Genomic DNA, 18,903 nt, shown 5'->3' on the forward strand with positions numbered 1-18,903 from the left:
ATTACAAACTACTTTCAGAAGAAAGTAATCTGAGCAAACTCCTTTGCTCAGATTACAAACACACACACACACACACACACACATATATATATATATATATATATATACATTTGTTTTGTGTTTGCTAATTTGATGTAAGGCTTGTACACATATTTACCGTGGCTGATCGTCAGCAGAAATTGAATCTTGTCAATCTTTTGTAGACAGTAATCATCCTAAATGTTATCTGCTAGGAATCCATTCCTGGCTAAGAATTTTGAGTGCGTGCGCTTCATACCATTGTAATGAACACTGAAGCTTCTTGGTCATACTTAGAAAAAAATGAAATGCTCTCTGATTGATATTTGTTTTTTATCCAACTGAAGACCGTCAGACCAAAAAACACGTGTATGAAACAGACACGTCTGAAGGCCACATGATCAATGTTTCAATTCAGAGAGCTAGAGACAGTTTCAGCATGAATCAATGATCCTAAAACATATACTCGCTGTATGCTAAAAGCTGGTGCAATGAATTCTTTCACTGTAATCAGGCTTTACAGTTCAATAATAATCATTTAGCATTAGTTGTTTACATGAGCATCTTTTTAAGCTTTTAGGAAGCCACTAGAATGTGACATACATAGGTCACAAAGACTACATATTTTATTTAAACAATCAAGTGAAGGCATCAAGGTTATGTTTTAAAGTAACAATTTTATTGTTATACTTCAATTTGACAGTACAAAACAAAATCATACAGTCAGAAACATCACCGGGCACAGTACAGCAGCACATGCATACAACTTGGGACAAAAATAACCCTTCAGTGTGTTACATGTATCATAAGTGGGAAAAAGAAATGATTGCTTACCTATTGGGGAATGGGTTTGTAATGGAACCAAAAGAACTCAAAAAGAAAAACAAATATGGATTTTCATATAGTTCTCTTTAATATCTATTTTCTGAATATATATATATATATATATATATATATATATATATATATTTGTATATTCTTCGTCTTTGTCACTTTCTTATAGTTCAGTGCAAGTCCCCAAGTTTTACATGTACTTTGCTTAAACATATATATTCTTTTGAACAATTTTATTTATTATATGATACAGTGATAATTTGCAATTTCATTAAAAAAACACTTTTGAAAACAGTCTTAGAATACAGAATAAACTGCAAAATTAAAGCTAAATGCCTTTCAAAGGAAATGTGACCGTCAATACTTTCACATAACGCCCTCGGAGGACAAACACAAATTTAGTGGCAGTGATTTGGTAACAGTTGACTCTGCGAGGAAAATATCTTAGTAAAAAATAATCTCATTTAAGGAAGCAATATCTGTTCTTTGGTTGATCAAGGATTAATCATCTGTGAGTAGAGAGCCCTCAAAAGGTCAAAGTGGGTTTTGCCAGTTTGGTGCTTGAGGTGACATCTGTGGTAAGGATTCAATTATCTTACTAGTTTTCTGTTTTGTTGGTAATTTTTAAGCTGGTAGAGTTAGCATTGCTCCTTGTGTTCTGGGAGGATCTGTCCTGAGACAGCACAAATATTTTACCACTGCTATGCTGATGACACACAGCTATAAATATCTTTTTTGCTAACATCTTTGCAATCAACCTCTGTGGTCACTACATGGATGTCAAATGTTGGTTGTCTGGCGACTTATTAACAAATCAATGAGGACAAAACAGATTTATCTTTAAGATATTCTGAAAAACTTGAAAAATCTCATTGATAATTTTTGTTTGATTTGGTTTTTTTTTTTTACTCTTATGTGTGACTTTAGACCAGATGTGACTTCAGGTTCTGATCTTCACTTTCAGAGATGCAAGCAATGGAAACATTTTGTAATAAACAGTGACGATGAACACTTCTTCGTCTAGTCCTCTCTAAGCACCCTCCTCCCCAAAAAACGTCACCACCTGAATGTAACCTAGCAAATAGGTCTGAGTTACCTATTCGAATGCAATGAAAAGCTTCTCATTTCTGAAACAACCAGATGTAAAGACACACCCTGTTGTGAAAAAGAGGAAGAAGAAGCTATATATTACTGTGCAATATTGAAGCCTTGTACAGTAAGACTGTATGAGTCTTTCTTTACATTTTAAATAAAATGCTAACGTCATTGTCAGGCAGGTAAAAATGAATTGGATGTAATTAAAAGTGACCTTTTGGGGGCTCTGGGGTTTCCTTTTATAACATTTTCAATATGTCCATGTGTATATTTTAAAATGATGTTAAAAAAAAGCTAAGAAAAAAGTCGCAGTTGCTATAATATAATTTGGGTTTTGCGTCACCTAAAAGAATATTGACTGAAAATGTTCGAAAATAAGTATTTGAAAAAAATAAGTCATTGTATGTAAGTAAGCGATTCTGATGTAAGCAAGTGAAATTCTGCAAGGCTATAGCAATCATAACAGTCTTTGAATTACAATTAATAATTACATAGTCCTGATAGGAACATAGAATAAGTTGGAATTCTTCAGATCAATGATTTTAGTCCTAAATCTCGATCAGGAATAGGAATAATCAAAAATAAAACGCACTTTGTTTTAAGAGAATTAATGCTTTGTGTAGCAACTCTACAACATTATCAATTTTAAAATATTGTGTCCTAAATTGTGCCACTAAACATATCATACAATGTTCACAATATCTTTCTGTGTTCATTCATCTGCAGTAACAATGTTCTACTGTTATAAAGCACGGGGAGGATTCATCACACTAATATCCAGCAGGCTAAGACTTCCATGCTATTCATTCATGGGCTTTTTGCATTTTACGGAAATAGCAGGCTGAACATCAAATGAACTATTTTACTGAATCCCATTCACGAGCTTGTGGAGAAACAGTAGATAGGGGCCAATGCACAGTTTTACACATCCACTATTAAAATGTAACAACACTACAATTTATGTGGATTTTTTTTTTTACTCTTTTTTTTTTTCTTGGCACTTTTAAGCTCTGCATCCTAATCCCTGTGATCAGTTTACATGGCTGTCTTCACTCTTTAGCTCTTTAGGCTTCTATTTTTGCATGCATCCAGCATCTACTCTGACATTCTTTCTCTTTCACTCCTTCCATTTCTCTTTCTGTAGCTCTCAAACGACCAACCAGTGATGCAGCTGTGGGGGGGAAAAAGTGCAGCATGCCCTTAAAGTTAAACACTCTATAATCATGACTGAAATCTAACAGCAAACTAGTTTATGATTAGCTTATGCTAAAAAAATAATAATTAGGCTCAAGGTTACACTCACAGTGAACTGCCGAACCTCTCCGTTGTCTACCAGATGATGCTCTGTCTCCGGGGTGATGGCATAAGCAAGGCGCTGTTAGGGAAGACTGATTAGTACCTGTTCTTAAGCCAGTAAGCCTCACAAACAAAAACATATCACAGTACCAAAGCAAGCGAAAGATAAACAAAATCTTTTGCTTGCTTTGTATAAAGTTGATTAAGAAGACTTACATCACAAAACCTTCCTGGAAGTGTGCAGAGCTTGTAGATGGCATACAGTGGAACCATGGTCATTGATGACATGGCCAGGCACCACCCTACCAGGTTTGCCCATTGAGGAAACATGTAGGAGCCGTAATTTGGAGGGTTGAACGTGGCGAAGCTAATCACAACCATAAACTATAAGCGGAGAAAAGTGTAAACACAAAATCCCGACTTTGGAGAATCTTTCCAAAAGCAAAATTTACCAAAGGCCTAATTAGCATTGTTGGTCAAAAACAGAAACACAAGTTTGTATGCATGTCTTTGTACAAGCCAGTAGAATTTAATGTAAGCTTCATCCATGTTTATGTTATAAATCACAAGCCTACAGGGGGTAGGACTCACCAGGAGGAAGCAAGGGCTAACAAACTTCCAGCACAGTCTCCAGTACCTTCCTGGTCTGTGACCAATCATCTCCTTAATGTCATCACTGAAACGATCCACCCCTAAAACACACAAAGATGCTTGATGCTACCACACAAAGATGCAAACTTTTGGGTGGAACTTGGAGTGAGATAGGGCTGCGGGTTAAACAAGATGGTAGGAACAAATTTATGCAGGAACAGAATAGCATTTTCCACAAAACAGAACAAAATAAACCACACCAAATGTGCTGATATTTAAGTTCACTCAGTAATAATAACCTCAAAATCATCAAAGACTGAGAAACTGATGTTGATGCATGTCAAGGTGGTTTCACATATCAACATGTAAATATAGATTTTAGACATGATAATCTGTGTAAACATAAGATTATGGCTTATTAAACTTTTTTTGGATTGATGGGTTACAAAAATTTTGCTTTGAACTGCCTCAGTTACCTTAATACCAAATGAAAAGTGTCTTTTATAAGGGGGTGTTTAGAGCATCCTCCCTCGTTTTATCTCTCTAGTAGTTGAAGACATTCAGAAAAGTACAGTATAAGTAGAATAGTGCAAAAAAAATTATTATGGAAATTCCCAGTATTACATCTGGCATAAGAGTTATAGAAGAACACTAACTGAGCAGTGCTTAAAGTAATTGTGCAAAGGCAGACAAATTCCCTTCACTCATTCCTTTTTATGCTTTAATTATTTTTTTCTCTGTGTTGCCTAACATTCCTCAGTGTAGAACAGCGTATCCAGTCTGACGACCAGGTATTCAGTTCAACAAATAATTCTGAAGTAGTGGATAGCAGAATGAAAGACCACAGTAGCCAGAGGGTCAAGGGTTTCTGTCAGTAGTTATAAGGATATAAAAAAGACCAGCAAAAGCCCATTGAAGCCTCGGGCATGATTTATTGGGCATGCCAAGGTCAAGATCCAGCAAACTGGGGTAATATGCTGACCCCCTTTGCCTGGGGCCTTGGTACTACTCAGATCTTTATTCACCCCCCCACTTCCTAGGTTAGAAGCCACAGGGGAGGAAAGTCGGCTCACGTCAGTAGTTCTACCAGGTCTTTATCTTATTATTTCACATTTTCGCAATACTTTCTGGCTGTTCATATTCTTTCAATTTATAGAAAACAAATAAACAAATTTAAAAAAATAATAACAATAATTTGAGACCTTTAGGAAAACATAATATATATATATATATATATATATATATATATATATATATATATATATATATATATATATATATCTTTGTTTAAACAAAGGATTTAGATTTTAAAAAGTTTTTGGAATAAAGCTAAACATCGTGGCTGTTCTCTCTGCGTTCCCTGCCTTCTTCCCACACTTCAAAATGATCATACTAGGTTATTTGGTCTCTTAAATTTGTCCTTAGAAGTAGGAAGTGGTACAATTTGATATAAAATGTGAGCGTATATACCATGATACCATGAGCTCCATAAATCCAAACCATACTGCCATTGAACCATATTTTTGAAAGAAAAAAAAAATTACTCATAATGATATCACAGACAAATTCTAATATTCTGATATCCATTCATCCAAGGCATTTTAAAGAGAGAAGTTGCAGTAATAAAACATATTTTTAGAATGAATGGAACATCTGTGTCTGCTAGCAGAACTCATATCTACCAGCAGACACATATGGAAAGGAAGAACATACAAAAAAAACACACTGGAAATTATTTGAACAACAAATTTGTATAATGCAGCTGCGCTAACAATAGTGCCACAGCATAGACCAGAATAAAGATGTCATTAATTTGATGTCAGAATTTATTGGGAAATAATTTCTTCAAAATGTTGTTGGCAACACTCGAATGAAATGCCGCAAGAATGTTTGCGTAATAAATGACTGGACAAACCTCAGCCATAACCACAATGACTAAGGCGACTATGGCAGGTGACAGAAAAAGGAAGTGCCTGTTCCTGAGCAATGATTTTTATTGTTTGTTGACTCACCACTGCTGAGTGAGCTGAGAGGCAACACAGTCACAAGTCAGACTCTCTCTCCATCTGTTCATTTCATAAGCACCACACAAACAGTTTCCCAACAGTATGCACAGCGTGGGGACAGAACTGAAGAGGCCAATGCTATAACCTTCTACCTGAAGCTGTTTTATATCTAATAAAAGGCATGTTGTATTGGGGCACACAACACCCAGACCAAGCAATTTCTCTTCAGACCCTTAATAAAGCATCAGCTTTGCTGGTCATGAAAAAAATGAATCAAGTGGCGTCTCTCCTTGTTACTTTAGCTCATCTTTCTCACCGTAGAACCAAGCAATGCCGATGGCTTCAATAAGCACTCCAAAGAGAATCGATGTTCCGGCTGCAAAGTGATCCAGCAGAGTAAACACATACATCCCTCCCTGAAAGAGAAAAAAGAAACACAATTAAATCCACGTAGGTTTTATTTGGCATTGCGAGACACTTTTTACAAGGTGAACTGCATATGCAAATATTTGTTTCTTGGAAGGACACTGATTGTAATTAAGAGTTTAAGCATTGCAGAGGTGAATATTTACCACCAAGCAAACAAGTATGTCATGCAAAATGTCTTCCTGGTATGAAACTCACATTTGTGACACAGAAGAGGGATATGAGAAATGTTGAAACAACAATAAACAGGGTGAACAGCTCTCTGTGTTTGTGAAGGAATTTGAATTCATCAATCAGCCCAGTGATCACAGACTCCATCCCACCCATCTACAGAGGAATCAGAACAAAACACAAAGTGATAGAGAATCAGACAGCAGATGTTCGCATGAATGTTAAGAGTCAAAAAAGATTAGAAAAATTGGAAATGGTCATTTTTACTTTATTGTAGGGTGAGGGTTTTTAGCTCAATTGGCGCTGATTAGTGTGCAGCTGCACAGAAACTTAAAAATCTTATCTTTTCCTAAATTCTGAATATTATAATATTATAATATAATATTACCAATTCATATTAAAGAAAAACACTCTGCAATGTTGATTCTTATTTTCAAAGTTATATGTTTCCAATGAAGGTGCAAGAAGCTATTAAACTGGAACTTGTGTTTTCTAGTCTAATGGCAATAATAAAAAATAAAAAAAAACTTGTTTTACTATAACTTGCAAGGCAAACACACATTGTAACTTTGCTTCTGCTTATGAAAAGAAGAAACAAAAAATATATTTTTAACATTTTTTATCTTTATATAATAAGATTATTCAAGACAAATTGTTATTAGGTCAAAGCTTTACAAAAAACAAATGTTAGGAATCGGGTACAAAATTCTCATTGTCAAATCTCCAACCAATATGCAAATAAATTACCACCAATGTTGGCAAATACGAGATGTGAATGTGTGTCTCTGTGTGTGGATGCATACTCACTGCACTGTCAAGACCAAGTGTCAGCAGCATAATGAAAAAAATCACCGCCCACACTGATGACCCAGGTAACGTTGCAATGGCTTCTGGATAAATGACAAACACTAAACCAGCACCTGACGAAGAGAAAAATCAAAAAAGTGAACAGAAGAACATCACATACAATGATCGAGCATAATGCTAAATCATTATGACCACTGACAGAAGAAGACCAATGATTATATTTTTGTTGCACACATACTAGCAACAAGTGAAAAAAAAAATATTCACATTTGAAAAAGGACAACCATGAAGATTTGATGTAGTTTGACAAGCGGCAAAAAGTGATGACCAGGCAACTGGACAACAACATTACCAAAAGTGCATCTTTTTCAGGGATGTTCAGTTCTACAGTGATCAATTTATTTCAAAAGCGCAAGGGAGAGACTGTAGTGGACCGCCAATTGAAGCTTAAGTAGCTGGAAAGGGGAATGTTTGGTCTCATAGAAAGGTGTGAAAATAAATAATAAATATTTTTTTTTGCATATGGGAATACATAGCCATAACATAGTCAAGATGGAAATAATACGCCTTCAAGGTAGTGGCCTATTTCAGCAGTACAACATGTCCATGTCAAACATGATTGAGTAACAATAGCCAAAAACTAAATCAGATTATGCACTTTTGGAAATTATAAAATCATAAGGAAGACTCCATGTTCTAATCGTATTAGCATATTAAACTAAAAGGTTAAGGTCTTCACAACAACATACCATCTCTAGCGACTTTATCTAGAGCCACGTTGTGTTTGTGGGACATGTACCCAAGGAAGGAGAAGACAACAAATCCAGAGAAGAAACTTGTCAAAGAGTTGATGGAGCTGGTTATGATAGCATCCCTGGATGAAACAAAACACAATGATTTTATACAGAATGACAGTATAAAAACTGTTTTTTAGCCAGAGCACAGCGACATCCTACCAAACTGATCATATCCGTTAAAGAAAATGCCAGCTGTGGGTCCAAGAATAATCCCTTTGAGTATGGCTTTTAAAAATGAAACTGAAGAAATGATTTAGAAAAAGAAAATTGATTGTTTTTCTAGCCATTCTGTTAAGTTGGTAGATGACAAGCAACCATTTTGTTGTTTTTGTAAAGTCTAGAAAAAGGTAAGCAGTGAATATAAATTAATAGAAAGATTCTCGAAAATTATTCCGAATAAAATTTATGCATAATTTGCTGCATCGTTAGCTCATTGGTGCAATCAAATACTAAAGCTGGACTATATTGTCTGTCAGCCATCATAAACAATAGAAAACCAAAAGCGGACATGAAACCTTTTCTTCTGGTTGCTTTCAGATTTTCCAAGAATTTAATACTTTGTCTTGTTAAATTTTCAGCCGCATGGCTTCTTGTCAAACATTCCTTTTTTTGTAGCTTCAAAGGTGATTCTATTTTACCTACTGGTGCAGCAAGCATGCTTGAACCGCATGGCAAGTTCTCCACCCCTGTCTGCCTTGATGAACCCCCACCTGCCTATCACTGCATGTGTGTGCGTGTGCGTTGGCGTGTGCGTGTGTGTGTGTATACCTGTAACAGTTGTTGCTGAATTTGTTGTAGCTGGAAAATGCAATTAGCACACCAAACCCCACACCCAGTGAGAAACAGATCTGTGTTGCAGCCTCAATCCAGACCTGGGGAGCGAAAGAACAAGCACACTCGTATGAAGCGGCAAACAAAAGGTGCAGGAGAGGAAAAAAGCCATTATTTGAGATAATTGCAGGAAACTCATTCAACAGCAGTAGATGAAAGACACATGTGAATACAGGGGGTAATTTTGCAAATTGCTGCTCCATGCATCTATTTAATCTAATTCGCCAATTGCTCCCATAAATTTCTCGGTGTCTCTCCATCAAGGTTCCTCAATCTTGGTCTTGCATGTTTGCTTTTTAAGCTCCATGACACCTAAAATTAGTGAATAGCCAGTCCGTTAAAGCAAAACTAATACAAATTCAGTAGTGCTGTTAAGGCGTTCATTGGTTGCCTGTGTGAGTCAATATAATGTCATGTCAGATTGGTTCACAGCAGGCAAGGAAAAAACTACGGTACTTTGTGAATTTCCAATAAATATTCAATTATCTAAAATAAACAGGTGAATTTCCAGAAAGAACTGCATATTTTACACACAACTTGAAAATGTATAGCAGGAAGTTTGTCATTGTAAAACAATATATGTACCAACACTAATATAGAGTTAGAATTATTGTCTAATTGTTGTAAAATACTCTGTGCCTTGTATCTCTTACCACTGAACATCGTCTTTCACTTTATGTAACTTCAAATAGCTACAACATTAGTCTGTACACCTACTTTCTATAGTAAGTGTACAGACTAATGTTGGCACCTCTGATAAAGTTGTGTAAAAAGTAATAAAATAAGTGAATTTTTAATTAAGGGAACAAATTCTCACAGTAAAAAATGAGGAATATCAATAAGCGCCTTTTTTAAGTAGAAGGGGGATTCCATGTAAATAAAAAACTGTTTTGATCCAAGTCAGAGGTGGTGCAATTATTTGTACCACTGCTGCCAGTAGTTTGTACATTCTGATGCTACCTGTGGCTTTTTCGGCATAAAGTATAAGGAAAGATTGACCTTAGACTATGTCTCCTTCCACTGTTTCTTTCTTTACTGTAGTATTGAGGTATGGGGATCCAGATGATTGTACACTAACAATTTTCACTTGTCTAGCAGACGTCACCAGATTTTAAGAGATTGCTTTAAAGAATTCATGATACAAGTTGCTAGACACTCTGACCAACATAAAGAATGAAAAGTATGAAACTTTTACATGTGCCAATTGGGATTTTATCCACCCAATCCTCACCCCAATAAATTCTCACAAAAAAGGTTTGACTTTTCTAAGATTTTCTGTGATTGTTTGTGCAAAATAGCTTAATTAGCTGTACCAAAAGTGAGTTGGCACTCTATCTTAGAAAGTTCAAGCTGGTGTTTATAGAACATGTAATACTTTCTCAGATTTCAAACTTCTTGCCAAGTTGTAGGTTTGTGCTAGAGAAAACAAAAATAAACAGGCAAAACATGAAAATGTCAAAGCATTCCTTCAGTGGAGCTCTCAGTCGCCACTGTCCTCCCCACATAGCTTCCCCTTCTAATCTCCGTTGTATCCGTCTGCTGATCTGTCTGGACTCACCTTGGCATCGCAAAGTCTCAGGAAGTCGACAGAGAGGTAGGCTTTAATGCCATCGATGGCTCCAGGCAGAGTTACTCCACGGAGCAGGAGCACAGTCAGGACCACATAGGGCATGGTGGCCGTGATCCACACAACCTTAAAGAGTCACATGACATACATGCTCATCACTTGCGGATAACCCAAACCTTTACAGACAGTCCAAATAAAAGCTGGCACACAAACATTTAACTAAGAGTAATAAAGCTTTTAGGTCCTTAGTTTCACAATTTTATAAATTCCAGACTCAAGATGGCTGGAAACATTTCCATGTTTCTTTTATTTTACCAATGTGTGCCGTATGTCCTACCTTGCCTGAAGTCTTGACTCCCTTCCAGAGACTAAAGTAGAGCAGAATAATCACAACAGCCAAACAGGAAGTCAACTGCCAGCGTGGACGTCCAAGGTCACCAATACCATTACTGTCTTGAATATGGAGGACCGCTCGTCTGGGAAACGAAACATCCAGTTTAGGAACATGACCGCTCCCAGAGTCACCAGCTGTATATCATGTCTTGAAAATAGTTCACACTGCAGAAATCCTAAATGTCTCTAAATGGAAGAGGTTTCTTCTGCTAAAATGACAAATGTTTAGGGCTACTACCCAACATATAACCTGATTTTGTGGGGGCGGCTTTTTTTTTTTTGTAATTTTTTACTAAAATGTTAAGCAGAAATCAAATTATTGGAAATTATCACCATCCACCAACTAATACAACATTTGACTATTTTGGGGACTGAATAAGGGTCAGACAAGATATACAGGCATGAGTAAAACTAACTGTTGTTTTCTAACAAAGTTATGTTTAATTAAATTTAGATTCTGAGTAAATTCTTGAATGTGTTGAGAACTCAGATTTTATTTTCTAACAGGTGCTGAGAGAAATTCAATGCAACAGTGCAGAATACCAATACCTAAACAAACCAATGTCTGGATTCGATAGCTCACCAAGTGAGCTTCATCGCTGAACAATAGATCACATAATACTAAAGGATATTTGTGCAGACAGCATAAATTGACCAGTTGTTAAAAAAAAAAAAATCAGGCATTCTATGAATAATGTATGCTGAAACATCAATGCATTACCTACTTGTGGAAGTAACAGATTTTATGGTGTACACTCACACTTGATCGTACACCGCCGTATTACACACATCACCTGGAAGTATGCATTTTGACATAATATGTTTTATACTTTGGTTTAAGTCTTCAATCAACATAAACGTTAAAAGAGAGACTAATACCACTTATTGAGCTGTTGTGGTCAAATTGTTTGCAGGTGGCTCAGTGAAAATAGCACACTGCCACTTCACACACAGCTATCAGGGATGAAGAGCTTTGACTGTCACAACAGAACGACCCCCTACAAGCTGAAACAGAGGACACCTGCTCAGCTTTATAATGAAGGAGGTAATATCAGCTAAATAAAACTTCAGGATATCATATGTGACGTTGTCCTCTGGTAACACTGACTATCATCCATCCATTCCATTATCCAACAAGCTGAAACAAAGGACACCTGCTTAGTTTTAAAATGAAGGAGGCAATATCAGCTAACTAAAACTTCAGAATATAGTACATGACGTTGTCCTCTGAGTACGCTAACTATTGTCCATTCATTGTCCAACACGTTTATCCATATCCTTATGGGGTCGCAAGGGCTGCTGGTGACTAGCTTCAGCGGCCGATGGGCAAGAGGTGGACACCCTGGACAGGGTCGCCAATCCATCGCAGATACTGACTGTCAGTAAACTCTTAAGTTTAGTTAGGTTTAAGGGAGGGAAAATATGTTTGAATCCAACAAATTAGATCCGGAGGTCAACTAAACTTACTCAAAGTACTCCTGAGCAGGTGTGGCTTTGTAAATGTCACCGATGGAGCTGTTGTCGGCCCAGTCTGAGCAGTTTGGGCTGTTCCAGGTGTTGTTGCAGTGGACCCATGGCAGCTCGCGGGTGAATGAGGAGAAGAGGTAAAACAGCGCCCAGGAGATGATGACATTATAGTAGAAACCAACATAAAGGGAAATGAGAATCACTGTGAAGCCAACACCTGCAGGGGACAGAAATGACATTACACTCATTATATAGAATATGGCTAGACAACAAATCATAGATTTAAAAACACATTGCAATAAACACATGGTCAATATCAATAGATAATACATCTGATAGAACTTTCAATATATAGAATATTCACTGAATTACAATCCAGAACCGCATAGCATTCTGGGAGATGTAGACAGAAGAAAGGCTTTATCTGCTCAACCTCTCATGGCTAGCTAACAAAATGTAATCCAATTCGGGATTAGTAAAAAATTTTACATTACTATTTATATTGAGCCCCTTTACTCTGATCCAGTTAAAAATAATGTTGTATAACTAATTATCTCTTTAAAGATCTCCCAGTAGCCAAAAGGAATATAAGTTCTTAAATGTTCCTATGAAGTTTATTTTAGACATCCAGGTAGGAGTAAGCTTCTTGAAATGTATTCTATAAAGTTAATAAATGTTTTGTAGATTGTTTTATAATAAGTACACTTAACTTTTTCAAGAAGATATTAAATTAAGAATTAGAATTGCAGAAAGGCATTACTAGCAGGGTTCATACAAACGGATTACTTGTTGATAGAAAGGTTCAGTCACACTTGTAACCAACTCTAAAATGTTAATGAACAGAATCTAGAGTTACGTGTGGAGGACTGAACCTTACAGATGTATAAATATCTCCAAGGGACCCCATTACACACAAAAATCAGGCTTTTTGTGTGTAATGGACACAAAAAGACAGGAATTGTGTGTGTTTTGTTTGTATCTCCATTGTATTCACAAATCAAGTCTGCTTTATCGACTATTTTTGAATGTGATGGATGGATATTTAAATACCAGCTTTTAACTGCATGAGAGAAAAAAAAAGCTGTCATCCCACTGAACTTGCAAACTATTTTAAATCAGGCTGTTTTATAGACTATCTATATATTTCTGAGCTGCTATTTCTACCATGTGCAGAAAATACATTCTGCTGCCATTACTGTGTGATGCAGGACAAAGCATATTCACTACAACAAATTAAACTAGCATTATATTTGCTTTTCCAAAAACTTTTGACATTTTAAATTTTTTTTCTTGTCATATCTTACACTAATGCTTGAAAATAGATTTCACAGCATAAAAACAACAACTTTTGCCTTTCTGTGAGCATATATTCATCTGTAAAATATGCCTGCGGTCTAGAACAAAAACTAAAAACTGAACTTTTAAAGACAAACGCTTTATGCCTTAATTATCAGCACATCTGCCCTTTTCCTAAATCTGAAGCAGTGTCCAGTCTTCTAAGGCTGCAGTTAATTTTTGACCTTTGCTAAGAAGCCCGACCACAACTGGAGTTTATTGATATCTTTGTAACGTGGATGTGATATTTGTCCACAGAGCGAACCCTCTTATTAGCACCGCGTGATGCCATGCTATCTCTCAATCACCGGTTTTCACGTCTTTTCTTCAAACGCATTGATCCTGAGAGGAAACCAGCTTGCTGATCAGAATAATTACTGTCAATACGGGCATGCGTACGTGCATTTGAATAATTACTGTTATCCCCCTGCAGCGAGAGAAGCGTGTTATTAGAACGTCAACATACACAGTGTGGTCTCTGACAGGGGGCCCACACTCTTAGACAAACATACTGTAGATAGAATCATGCACACTGTGGGAAACATTTAGTAATACGAGACAGGAAACCGAACACTGTGAAGCAACAAATGCTCCGCTAGTATTTTATTTCCCAAGCACAACTGAATACAAAGCAAAGAACTGAAACTTAAATTTAGATCATTTTCTTCAAATTGCGAAAGAAAACTTCCTGAAAATGAATAAGATTGAAACTACAAGAGACTGAACAGAGATAAAGGCGTATAAAGAGCACAAAACCACGAACATTATTATTATTATTATTTTCAACCTATGACTGGGATCAAAAACAAAAATGGGTCCAAATGTTTGCGTCTCCATTAGTGTATGTTTGAATTGGCATTCTCCTAAAACTGTGCTTTGCTTAACGATGTGTTGAAAAGTACTCAGGGAGAGAGCGTGTCAGCCAGCATCACCCCGATTGGACAATCATGGAAAGAGTCTAAAAGCCCAATTTTCATTTGCTTTCCATCTGAGTGGCAACAGAACCTGATGTTCTGGGGGATAAATAATGCCTGTCGCTGCTCAACGAGGAGACAGGCGGACAAAAGAGACTGGCATGTGGACAGGCAGGCATGTGGGCACACACAGAAAGCAAAAGATGCAGATTTCAAGAGGGGTTGTCAAATAAGAATGCAGGCAAATGGAGATACAGGAAGACAAAAAAGAAAACATAATTGCAAACATTTTTATTGTGCAAGTGCAAATGTTCCTGCACCAACAAGAGTGAGAAAAGGATTTGAAATTTAAATTGAGTGTTCATTTTTTTTCTTTTACTTTAAGACCAAGGTTTTGAATAGAAAACTTTGGAAGAGATCACTTAGATTAACACGGGGATGATAGTTCAGCTGAGGACATTATGGTGTCTGGGTAATTTAATCTGAAATCTGAAGTTAAAGTAATGACCATTTAATTCTGAGGAGAGTGACCAAACACAGAAGTCCTTTTTTTAAGTATTATCATCACCTTCTAACATTTTTAAAGTGATGCTACCCATGTCTTTTTAAATAAATCTGCATTCAAGATAATATATGATTGTAGAACACACATATATATATATATATAAACACATTTTTCCTGCAACAATCTTTGCTTGAGAGATCAATAAATTTGGATGGTGATGTTTCCGTCTTACCTTTAAAGATGGGACAAATCTTCCAGACGCCCGCTGCTCCCTCTCTGTTGTACTGCCCAAGAGCCAGTTCCATGTAGAAAAGAGGCATCCCTGCTATCACCATAAAGAACAGGTACGGGACCAGGAAGGCTCCTGCACAAAACCAATATATATATATATATATATATATATATATATATATATATATATATATATATATATATATATATGCATTTATTTATTTATCATGTAAAGGAAGCACAGTCATGGAATGGCATTGAAGACATCTAATTACATCACACCAACATCAAATCCACACACTGTCATAAAGGAGTGCTGTCTGTCCCTATTAAAAAGCACCTAAATAAATCACAATACTAGGAGTTTATAAAGTTTGTTCTTCAACTGATGCTTGTATAATAAATGTATGTGTGTGTCTTGGCAATTTATAAAGCACACAATAATCTCACTAAACTTTCAAAAACCTTTTAAAAAAAAAGAACATTAAAATAACGTTAGGCTATTTTCTTAGTGGACACATAAGCAGAGTATTATTAGAAAAAAAAAATAAAAATATGAATATGATCTGGTTGTAAGGTATGGTGCAAAAACTTGCAACTGCAAATTGGTTGGATCTATTTATACCGAAATAAATCCAACCAATTTGTTCATACAGCAGCTCATAAATATTCTGTACATAAGGTTCTATCAAATAGGGTAATTTTACATCAATATCATGACACATGACAAAGAAAAATGTAATATTTTGACAACAACATACAAAATAGTTGAGACTTAAATAAATGAGTCATACTAATTTCTACATAAGAAAATGTCATTCATTTTGTTGACAAGACTGTTTTATATTTATTTTTATTTTGTCTATTTGATTGACAGTAAAACTATTACTTAACGCCTGAAAATGCCAGCTGCATTGCCAAAGTATGGGACTAAATGCTTAAAATCTGAATATAATTTTCAAAAAGTGTTTCTATTTTTCTTATTTGGTCAGTTTGGTTAAAATCAAATATAACAGTACGTTTCTCAATGTGCAGCTAGGCTATGGTACATGCTATATGTCAGCCCTTAACATGGCTAGAATACCATTTCATTTTTAGCCACAGCACCATGTACAGCCTCTAAGCATAATGACAGCTCTATGTTAAACAGCCATAATTAGTGACACTGATTGTTAGAGCTAATCTATGCAGAGCAGCTGTGCTGTTTTTCCTCCTAGTTTGATCTCAGCAAATGCGTGGATAAAAAAAATATATATATATACAAACGCCAGTCATCATGGACAAGCCCATAGGACTTGTGCAAGGCAAAATAAATAATATAACTCTGCATCTTTTTAACTTCCGTCCTTGCACCAAAGGCAGCCTTTGGCCTTTTTTTCCTCACCTCCTCCGTTTTTGTAGCAAAGGTAGGGGAATCTCCAGACATTCGCAAGATCCACGGCAAATCCGATCACAGACAGGAGGAAGTCGATTTTCTTTCCCCAGGTCTCTCTTTCCTCCTCCCCAGAGGGGATAGTCTGGGCCGGAGCTACTAAGGTGGTGGAGGTGAACTGGACCCCGTTCTGCTCCTTTACAAGGATCAGCTCCACCTGAGGGACCAGGCTTTGTCATAAGTTTACATTTTACAAAAAAAAAAAAACATGAAGTAGATTTTTCAAAAAGTGAGTAAAGAAACAGCTCTAAGACATGCCCCCCCTCCCCCAGGTGTGTACTTCTCAAATGCAACATCTATGTTCAATGTAGATCTACAAGAGACGAGATCATGCAGACGTACACTGACACATGGAAATGCGTTTGCGTTTGCTGAGCCAGTTTCAATCTCCTTCCTGGATTTCCCACGCATAACAGATGGTGCCTCTCACCTCCAGCACATGCACCAGCCAAAGGTTTTAGTAATTTCACCCGCAACTTACAAACATTGATACAGACTAAAAAATAATACCAGGAATTAATGAATAAAACTTTTAAAAATATATCAGTAGTTCAATAAAATATTTCCCATTTACCCTCATTAAAACTATCCCTCACTTGTGTCCTTACCTCTTTGGGACCCACGGCGTTCGGAGAGGATTTTTCTGATGCTGCAAGAGAGGACATCACTTCAGCTGTGAGGTGCCAGTAGGAAGAGCAAAAGGAAGTATAGGTGTAGCTGACGAGTCTTGAACGCAGAATGACACAGAAAATACACACAAAAAAAGAGAGATTAATTATTCCCTTTACAAGAAATCAGGCTAATGATACCAACTTAGAGAGCTTCCCCTGAGATGCAGCACACTGCTGCCGTCAAGTCACAATGGATGAAATTGAAAGATAAGCGTTTCACTGGTTTGAAATAACATCACGTCTAAGTATGAATGTTAGTAAAATGTCCAACATTTAAAGTCAACTGTGTTGTGGGCAAATCCATAGCATTAATCCAACATATGATACGGTTTGAATTGAACGTAGAGTGAACAGAGGATGGAGAAAAACAACATGGACTGAAGGGGTCTGGACTGAGAGTGACAAGAGGAGGTAGAGGAGATTTTTGAAAAGGTTATCACTTCATGAAGGCCATTTTGTACACATGTCTGGACCACAGTCTCTCAGCATGATGTTTACCAGAAATATCCCAACATACAGTGTTTTTTTTTTTTTTTGTAAAAAATTAAAAAGGGGTAAATCAGGCATCAAGATATTGTTTTTAACTAGTGTGTTTTCAAAAAAATGTAATCTGCTTTTTAAATTGCTTATGTCATTTTTCTTGAAGTTGTATTAATCAGGATTTGTCAAAATTGCAAAATACAATGAGGTGTACCTTAACTTTTCTTTCAAAACTATGCTGATTACAGCTGCATATTGCAACCAAAAGACAAAACACATTTTCAAACGAATAACTTTACTAAAGCAAATCACTTACCTTTTCAAAAATGGCAAATCTCCACCAGTTGCCAAACTTGGAGGATTTAATTCCGGTGTTTATGCTATTCAGTCTGGTGCAGATTGATGGTGACCATCTTTGCGCAGACCTTCTCCGATAAGTTAGACCAAGACCAGGATTTCAAAATTTAAGCAAAAGCACAAATCAACATTGGCTGAAAGAAATGCGAAGAGGATTAAGACTGAGAATATATATTTATATATATATATATAAAATGAGAAGAACTGGGAATCTGATGAGCTGTGGAAATGTCTCCCACCCTCCTGGTTGCTGGTGGCAAGACACAGAGATCAGAGCACCCCGTGGTCTTATATGGAGATCTGTCTGCGGGACCTCTCTTGAAATATGAGGAACAATCAACAACACTCCCCCATCACCGTCACTCTCCTCCCTCCCTCTGCCCTCACATGAGCTTCATTCGTTCCTGCTGCTCTCACGCCCATCACTGCATCTTCTTACCTGATGTGAGCATTTACTCGTCTCTTATCTGTATTATACATCTGACTGGTAAAAGCTTTAAGACTTGTGTGCAGACATTAACACACGACGTCAACATAAGTGACCCGTGAGGATCGTGGTTCATTCTTTTTTGGCCTAATGGGAGGAAGAGCAAGAGCAAAACTCAAGTCGGGGGCTTGAAACGGTGCTGGGATTTAGTCACATCTGACTTAAGGCACTTTCCTGGTTTTACAGTGAAAG

At 36.7% G+C, this 18,903-nt stretch overlaps 1 protein-coding gene across 1 annotated transcript; it reads right to left on the bottom strand.

The window, feature by feature from the left end:
• Window positions 1-675: 675 nt before the first annotated feature.
• Window positions 676-18,554, bottom strand: slc6a3 (solute carrier family 6 member 3). The gene is made up of 16 exons (XM_032559541.1): window positions 18,184-18,554; window positions 17,325-17,442; window positions 16,669-16,873; window positions 15,286-15,417; window positions 12,300-12,516; window positions 10,777-10,915; window positions 10,431-10,565; window positions 8,810-8,913; window positions 7,994-8,118; window positions 7,245-7,357; window positions 6,465-6,593; window positions 6,157-6,256; window positions 3,835-3,935; window positions 3,460-3,627; window positions 3,251-3,322; window positions 676-3,118 (listed from the first exon to the last, which is right to left on the bottom strand). Exons 2-16 carry the CDS (start codon window positions 17,379-17,381, stop codon window positions 3,095-3,097), a joined length of 1,821 nt encoding a protein of 606 aa, XP_032415432.1. The 5' UTR covers window positions 17,382-17,442; window positions 18,184-18,554; the 3' UTR covers window positions 676-3,094.
• Between the last annotated feature and the right edge of the window lie 349 nt (window positions 18,555-18,903).

The sequence above is a fragment of the Xiphophorus hellerii genome, chromosome 3 (genome assembly GCF_003331165.1).
Source record: "Xiphophorus hellerii strain 12219 chromosome 3, Xiphophorus_hellerii-4.1, whole genome shotgun sequence".
NCBI lineage: Eukaryota > Metazoa > Chordata > Actinopteri > Cyprinodontiformes > Poeciliidae > Xiphophorus > Xiphophorus hellerii.